The 9,141-nt window shown below is 43.3% G+C and overlaps 1 protein-coding gene across 1 annotated transcript in view; it reads right to left on the bottom strand.

Moving 5' to 3' along the window:
- The window catches only part of alpi.1 (alkaline phosphatase, intestinal, tandem duplicate 1), a 41,999-nt gene extending 40,041 nt beyond the window's left edge, over positions 1 to 1,958 (bottom strand). Inside the window, exons 1-2 of the mRNA XM_061976403.2 lie at positions 1,854 to 1,958; positions 38 to 163 (exon numbers count right to left, since the gene is read on the bottom strand). Of these exons, the coding sequence (XP_061832387.1) occupies positions 38 to 163; positions 1,854 to 1,947 (220 nt within the window). The 5' untranslated portion in view covers positions 1,948 to 1,958. The remainder of the gene's footprint in view (positions 1 to 37; positions 164 to 1,853) is intronic.
- Positions 1,959 to 9,141: the final 7,183 nt, after the last annotated feature.

Genomic DNA, 9,141 nt, shown 5'->3' with positions numbered 1-9,141 from the left:
TAACATAATGGATTCCTCAAAGTAAGATTGACCGTACCATCTCCGAGGAACAGGATGATGTTCTTGGCCCGGTGCTCCCGGGGGCGGAGTTTCAGCGCAGCATCCAGTGTCGCCTTTGCCCGCGTATCCCAGTAGGATGGTTCTCTTTCATGCTCGTACTGGACTGCAGAAAAGAACCAAGGGTGATGAGCGCATTTGTGTACAAACCCCGTTTCCATATGAGTTGGGAAATTGTGTTAGATGTAAATATAAACGGAATACAATGATTTGCAAATCCTTTTCAACCCATATTCAATTGAAGGCACTACAAAGACAAGATATTTGATGTTCAAACTCATAAACTTTATTTTTTTTTTTGCAAATAATAATTAACTTAGAATTTTATGGCTGCAACACGTGCCAAAGTAGTTGGGAGAGGGCATGTTCACCACTGTGTTACATGGCCTTTCCTTTTAACAACACTCAGTAAACGATTGGGAACTGAGGAGACACATTTTTTAAGCTTCTCTGGTGGAATTCTTTCCCATTCTTGCTTGATGGTAACGTTGCTTGGATGGCAACATATGTTGCTCCAAAACCTGTATGTACCTTTCAGCATTAATGGCGCCTTCACAGATGTGTAAGTTACCCATGTCTTGGGCACTAATACACCTCCATACCATCACAGATGCTGGCTTTTCAACTTTGCGCCTATAACAATCCGGATGCTTCTTTTCCTCTTTGGTCTGGAGGACACGACGTCCACAGTTTCCAAAAACAATTTGAAATGTGAACTCGTCAGACCACAGAACACTTTTCCACTTTGTATCAGTCCATCTTAGATGAGCTCAGGCCCAGCGAAGCCGACGGCGTTTCTGGGTGTTGTTGATAAACGGTTTTCGCCTTGCATAGGAGAGTTTTAACTTGCACTTGCAGATGTGGCGACCAACTGTAGTTACTGACAGTGGGTTTCTGAAGTGTTCCTGAGCCCATGTGGTGATATCCTTTACACACTGATGTCGTTTGTTGATGCAGTACAGCCTGAGGGATCGAAGGTCACGGGCTTAGCTGCTTACGTGCAGTGATTTATCCATATTCTCTGAACCTTTTGATGATATTACAGACCGTAGATGGTGAAATCCCTAAATTCCTTGCAATAGCTGCTTGAGAAAGGTTTTTCTTAAACTGTTCAACAATTTGCTCACGCATTTGTTGACAAAGTGGTGACCCTCGCCCCATCCTTGTTTGTGAATGACTGAGCATTTCATGGAATCTACTTTTATACCCAATTTGCCTGTTCACCAATGGGATGTTCCAAATAAGTGTTTGATGAGCATTCCTCAACTTTATCAGTATTTATTGCCACCTTTCCCGACTTCTTTGTCACGTGTTGCTGGCATCAAATTCTAAAGTCAATGATTATTTGCAAAAAATGTTTATCAGTTTGAACATCAAATATGTTGTCTTTCTAGCATATTCAACTGAATATGGGTTGAAAATGATTTGCAAATCATTGTATTCCGTTTATATTTACATCTAACACAATTTCCCAACTCATATGGAAACGGGGTTTGTAGAACATAGTAGCTGAATATGACACCATTTTTTTTTGTTTGCATGACATCACCACATTAAAATAACTTCAAGATATGTCCGTAAGCTAAAATATGCTCCATAGTACTTTAGTCTCTCTGCAGGACTGCACACTACCCCTCCACCTACACACCTGAGCTTGTGCACCCTGTTGCGAGGCACAGTCTGTCCTCACACACACACAACACACACACACACAGGTCGAGTTTACCTGCATCCACACACGCGGCGCTACAAATATCTCAACCACAGGGCCGGCGACCGTCTCGCTGACTCCTCACCTTGGCTCTCCACAGCAGCCCAATCTGCAGCCAGCAGCATGGTTCCCAGAAGGATGAGTGGGAGGTTGCAGGGCCTCCGTTGTGGCGTCTGCATCCCTGGTGTGATCTGACCCGGAGACCGGAGAAGCTGGCACGAATTGTTTTTTCGGAGGCAAACGCCAAAGAACACCCAAAAAAAAAAAAAAAAAAAAAAAAAAAAAAAAAAGGCTAGAAGCGGAGGGAGAGAGAGAGAAACCTGCCTTTTTAAATCCCCGCTGGGTGTGTAGTAAGAAAAGAAGGGCCCTTGCCTGTTCATAGGCTTGGAGAGAATGTGAGAGAGGGAGGAACCGGAGAGAGAGAGAGACCACACAGGAGCGCTGTAGCATCCCAGCCCCTCTCCACCCTCTTTTTTTATTGTTTCAAATGGTTACTTTAATGCAGTCCTGCCCCCACCTTCCCCACTCACAAGTACGAGTGATAGCAGCTTGAATGGGGCCTCTGATGTGGTAAACGTCTAACTATAGCATGCAGAAGGCGTAAAATGAGTGAGAGGGAAAAAAATGGTTGGAGCATTTTGGTCGGCCGGAGACAAGTCAGAACCGTTTCTCTTTGCATTTAGGTAGAGGTACAGAGTCTGTTTCCACTCAGGGATGGTCTACATGAACTCAGGGGTGTCCTGAAATTCCACATTCAAGGCTCAAACTGTGGGACAATGTGAGTGGAGAAATTAAACTGTCTTCTCGGCTTAGAGTGTTCAACCTTGCGGTAAAAAAATGTGTTGGGAAACTATCAAAAACATGACTAGTTGTTTGGACTAGAGATGTCCGATAATGGCTTTTTTGCCGATATCCGATATTCCGATATTGTCCAACTCTTAATTACCGATTCCGATATCAACCGATACTGATATATACAGTCGTGGAATTAACACATTATTATGCCTAATTTTGTTGTGATGCATTAAACCAGTGTTTTTCAACCACTGCGCCGTGGCACACTAGTGTGCCGTGAGATACAGTCTGGTGTGCCGTGGGAGATGATCTAATTTCACCTATTTTGGTTAAAAATATTTTTTGCAAACCACTAATTATAGTCTGCAAATGATGTGTTGTTGTTGAGTGTCGGTGCTGTCTAGAGCTCGGCAGAGTAACCGTGTAATACTCTTCCATATCAGTAGGTGGCAGCAGGTAGCTAATTGCTTTGTAGATGTTGGAAACAGCGGGAGGCAGAGTGAAGGTAAAAAGGTGTCTAATGCTTACATCAAAAATAAACAAAAGGTGAGTGCCCCTAAGAAAAGGCATTCAAGGTTAGGGATGGCTATGCAGGATGAAACAAAAACTGAACTGGCTGCAAAGTAAACAAAAACAGAATGCTGGACGACAGCAAAGACTTACTGTGGAGCAAAGACGACGTCCACAATGTACATCCGTCCGAACATGACATGACAATCAATAATGTCCTCACAAAGAAGGATTAAAAACAACTGAAATATTCTTGATTGCTAAAACAAAGTAGATGCGGGAAATATCGCTCAAAGGAAGACATGAAACTGCTACAGGAAAATACCAAAAAAAAGAGAAAAAGCCACCAAAATAGGAGTGCAAGACAAACTAGAACTAGAAAAACTAAAACACTACACACAGAAAAACAGTAATAATGGGTCAAATGTAGAGGACAAATTTCACCACACCTAGTGTGTGTGTGACAATCATTGGGACTTTAACTTTTAACTTTAAATGGACTATCTCAACTGTGAGACACAGGTGCAAAAGAACTCACAGTGGAATAAGGGACATTACACACCAGACAAGGCTTCAAAAGACAAAAGATACCCAGGCAAGATAGAATTAATCTCATGGTCGCTCAATGCTATTATATATCCATATTGGTGTATGCATACTGACTTGTCATTATCATCCATTATCATATGTTATACATGTTCTGAAATTGTCATGTATCCATCAAATCTGCTGTTGAAACTTGGACTATATAACCAACATATACCGTATTTTTGTCGGGGGTGCGACTTATACTCAGGAGTGACTTATGTGTGAAATTATTAACACATTACCGTAAAATATCAAATAATATTATTTAGCTCATTCACGTAAGAGACTAGACGTATAAGATTTCATGGGATTTAGCAATTAGGAGTGACAGATTGTTTGGTAAACGTATAGCATGTTCTATATGTTATAGTTATTTGAATGACTCTTACCATAATATGTTACGTTAACATACCAGGCACGTTCTCAGTTGGTTATTTATGCCTCATATAACGTACACTTATTCAGCCTGTTGTTCACTATTCTTTATTTATTTTAAATTGCCTTTCAAATGTCTATTCTTGGTGTTGGCTTTTATCAAATAAATTTCCCCAAAAAATGCGACTTATATATGTTTCTTTCCTTCTTTATAATGCATTTTCGGCAGGTGCGACTTATACTCCAGTGCGACTTATACTCCGAAAAATACGGTAAGTTGATTGTAAATTAGGGGCGGGACATGGATAAGTATCCCTTTTCGGTGCCGCTGCATGTCTGTCAAATTACAAAGAGTGATGAAGTGTTGCTATATATGTCTGCCGGAATAAATAAATTCATTCATTCATTCATTCATTTCCTCTAGCAAAAAAAAACAGTCCAACCTATTCTTGGGAATGATTGACTTGGTGTGCACTTTCATAGGAGGGAAGGGGAAATGCTCACACTTCCATTTCCAACTCTTTGCATTTAAAAGACACCAATTTCCCCTCTCGTCGAATCGTCCTGCCTTTTTTTTCCCCTTTCTTCCGTGTTCAGCATTTTACTGTCGTGACTTAGCAGAGAGCGCCTTCAGGATGTAAATGCTGGTTTTTCCTCCTAACGTGTGAAACGAGGCGACGCCGGCCGACCCCTGTTCAGAGGAATCGCATTTCAGGCGAACGACTCTCAACTCGTCCGCCTCATTACGGCATCGCTCCATTCAGCCGTTTAAGACGAGGCTTTGCGGTTCGTCACATGTGCTCAATCAAAAGTGCGGTCGAACTGGGATCTGGGTAAAAGAGGCCAACGCCGCATTAACTGGGAATACCACTGGAGGCCTGTGTGAGCATGATACAGTAACTTGTAAAGGCACGTTGCTTTGTCCGTTTGTCACGGGTTGGCCCGTTAGGGGCTCGAATCATACCATAAATAGCTGCTGGCTGGTAGTGCTATTTCTCTTCCAGCCCATCCAGGCAAAGGTGCATGCAAACAACAGCTGCCAAGGCAGTCAACGACTCATTCAGTAGGGAAGGGGTTTGTTTAAATGACCCCATTCCTGGGTGGGTCGCGCGTGAGAGGAAGAGGGGGATTACCGTAAATTACAAACTATAACCCAGCAGGCAAAGGACATTAAAGGCATACTGAAATGCGATTTTCTTATTTAAACGGGGATAGCAGGTCCATTCTATGTGTCATACTTGATAATTTCGCGATATTGCCATATTTTTGCTGAAAGGATTTAGTAGAGAACATCGACGATAAAGTTCGCAACTTTTGGTCGCTGATAAAAAAAGCCTCGCCTGTACCGGAAGTAGCAGACGAGTAGCGTGACGTCACAGGTTGTGGAGCTCCTCACATCTGCACATTGTTTACAATCATGGCCACCAGCAGTGAGAGCGATTCGGACCGAGAAAGCGACGATTTCCCCATTAATTTGAGTGAGGATGAAAGATTCGTGGATGAGGAAAGTGAGAGTGAAGGACTAGAGGGCAGTGGGAGCGATTCAGATAGGGAAGATGCTGTGAGAGGCGGGTGGGACCTGATATTCAGCTGGGAATGACTAAAACAGTAAATAAACACAAGACATATATATACTCTATTAGCCACAACACAACCAGGCTTATATTTAATATGCCACAAATTAATCCCGCATAACAAACACCTCCCCCCTCCCGTCCATATAACCCGCCAATACACCTGCACAACACACTCAATCCCACAGCCCAAAGTACCGTTCACCTCCCCAAAGTTCATACAGCACATATATTTCCCTAAAGTCCCCAAAGTTACGTACGTGACATGCACATAGCGGCACGCACGTACGGGCAAGCGATCAAATGTTTGGAAGCCGCAGCTGCATGCGTACTCACGGTACCGTGTCTGCGTATCCAACTCAAAGTCCTCCTGGTAAGAGTCTCTGTTGACCCAGTTCTCCACAGGCCAATGGTAAAGCTTGACTGTCATCTTCCGGGAATGTAAACAATGAAACACCGGCTGTGTTTGTGTTGCTGCAGTTCGGCCGCAATACACCGCTTCCCACCTACAGCTTTCTTCTTTGCTGTCTCCATTGTTCATTGAACAAATTGCAAAAGATTCACCAACACAGATGTCCAAAATACTGTGGAATTTTGCGATGAAAACAGACGACTTAATAGCTGGCCACCATGCTGTCCCAAAATGTCCTCTACAATCCGTGACGTCACGCGCAGGCGTCATCATACCGAGACGTTTTCAGCAGAATATTTTGCGCAAAATTTAAAATTGCACTTTAGTAAACTAACCCGTATTGGCATGTGTTGCAATGTTAAGATTTCATCATTGATATATAAACTATCAGACTGCGTGGTCGGTAGTAGTGGGTTTCAGTAGGCCTTTAAGGCCCCGTTTACACTAAGCCGGATAAGGTTATCCAGGGTAAATCACACCTAACCTTATCCGTGTCCACACACAACAATGCCACCGTTTAAGACCCCCGACCCCCTCCGTCCGCCGGCGCAACGCGACCTAGTACGCATGCGCGGAAAATGCGCACGTCATAGTCACCTCCAGTGTTGCTTTGTGTGCAAGTTCTGAACAATATCCAGTGTTGTGGTATTTCAATTAACTGGAATCCAGTGTGCTGTGGGGCCCTATTGTAGTGAATCACACCTGAGACATCATAAATTAATCAAATCTTTACTAGACACGTAAACAATGTGATAAAGAACATTTTACATCAATCAAACTAGGGATCTAGATATCTGGTCAGGACACTCCTCACTTTTTTGCCTTCACCTTCATTGTCCATTCGTTTTTGGTGACTTCATATACTCTGGACCTAGACCAGTGGTTCTTAACCTTGTTGGAGGTACCGAACCCCACCAGTTTCATATGCGCATTCACCGAACCCTTCTTTAGTGAAAAATAAAATGTTTTTTTCAATTCAAGAAAAAGTTATATGTTTTTTTACTGGTGCACAAAATGAACTGTGCATGAACATCACCTTGTTCAAAGAACAAAACCAACACAGTGCATGAACTCACAACAAATTACACGCCTTACACACATTACCATGAATTGATTAACGTGGACCCCGACTCAAACAAGTTGAAAAACTTATTCGGGTGTTACCATTTAGTGGTCAATTGTACGGAATATGTACTGTACTGCGTAAACTGTACTGTTTCATATAATGTATTCTCTTCCTTTGCAATCTGCTAGTAAAAGTTTCAATCGATCAATCAAACAACCTGCAAATCAGATGGAAAATTAGAGGGAACATTGTTTGGGGTCATCCATAATACGCTGATAGGGAGAAGTTTTTATTTACATGATAAGTCGGATGTGTCTTTACCTCCGTCAAACCCCTGAGGCCGACTCACCGAACCCCTATGGTTCGATCGAACCCAGGTTAAGAACCACTGACCTAGACGTTGAGTCTGCGACAATAACTGATACAGTCTGCTTTGCCAGTCCAAATGCATTCGCTGTTTTCCGTAGTCTTTCCTCGTCGGCCAGGTAATACAAAGCACACGCTACCTTTTTTTATCACATCCACGGGAGCCCGCATTCTCATATCTCTCCTTTGACAAATGGACAAAGTTTTTCACTAAGTAGAATCACAGTTGACCCGGCCGGACATTGGAAAGTTCTCTTGCCGTCTGAGAAGTGTTGTATCCCAAATAGCTGCAATCGCTTTCTCTTAAGGTATTCATGTGTGACTTCCACAAGCGTCTGTACATGTAGAAGAAGGAGAAAAACGGGCTGTGGGGAGGCGGGGCCGGCAGACCGACAGCGAGGCGTGCCCCGCCGGGACCGACTCTGACATGGCAGCGAGGAGGCATGGCCGGCAGTCCGACAGCGAAGCAGGGCACACCGGAGCCCGGTCCAAGATGGTGGACGGTGAGTGAGCAGCGAGGCGGGCCGCTCCGGGTCCGACGCCGCGAACCTGGTGCGGGAATCGCCAGGCTGGGCACAATTAAATAATCCCCTCTCTGTGTATAAAAGCGCGACAGCCGAGAGAGACGGGGAAAGAGTTGGAGAGCCAGCAGTGCATGCAGAGCGGAAGTGACCGAGAGTGAAACACAGAGGCAGAAGACGCGACCGGCTGAAAAGGGACCGGGAGAACGAGCAGTGGAAAAGGAAGGAGCTGGAAAGTGACGCGACTTGACACTGAGGTTTTATTTGAAAAAATAAAGTAAAGTCAACCATGCTCAAAGCAATGTCCTTCCTTGGTGGTCCTGAAAACCCACACTGATGTCACTTTTTAATGCAGTACCGCCTGAGGGATCGAAGGTCCGTAATATCATAACTTACGTGCAGTGATTTCTCCAGATTCTCTGAACCTTTTGATGATAATACGGACCGTAGATGGTGAAATCCCTAAATTCCTTGCAATAGCTCGATGAGAAATGTTGTTCTTAAACTGTTGGACGATTTGCTCACGCATTTGTTGACAAAGTGGTGACCCTCGCCCCATCCTTGTTTGTGAATGACTGAGCATTTCATGGAAGCTGTTTTCATACCCAATCATGGCACCCACCTGTTCCCAATTAGCCTCTTCACCTGTGGGATGTTCCAAATTCTCAGTAATTTTTGCCACTTTTGCCAGCTTTTTTGAAACATGTTGCAGGCATCAAATTCCAAATGAGCTAATATTTGCAAAAATTGTAAAAGTTTTCCAGCTCGAACGTTAAGTATCTTGTCTTTGCAGTCTTTTCAATTGAATATAGGTTGAAAAGGATTTGCAAATCATTGGTATTCTGTTTTTATTTACGATTTACACACCGTGCCAACTTCACTGGTTTGGGGTTTTTTGTACTTATATCTATGGTTATCGCTCTGTGATGGTGTTATTCCCTCACTCGACCTATTAGTCTGCTTGCTAATGTCCTCTTCTCAAGTGGTTAACATGGTTCCAGTTAGACTTGTGTTGAAGTGTACAAAGCACTTATTCTTGTGTTGTTTCACTATGTCACATTCCACCATTTAAAAAATGTCCGTATAACTCTATACAAAATACTTAAAGGGGAACATTATCACAATTTCAGAATGGTTAAAACCATTAAAAATCAGTTCCCAGTGGC

The sequence above is a fragment of the Nerophis lumbriciformis genome, linkage group LG14 (genome assembly GCF_033978685.3).
Source record: "Nerophis lumbriciformis linkage group LG14, RoL_Nlum_v2.1, whole genome shotgun sequence".
NCBI lineage: Eukaryota > Metazoa > Chordata > Actinopteri > Syngnathiformes > Syngnathidae > Nerophis > Nerophis lumbriciformis.
Note: the sequence above shows the minus strand (reverse complement) of the source record. Positions and strands in the feature narration are given on the sequence as shown.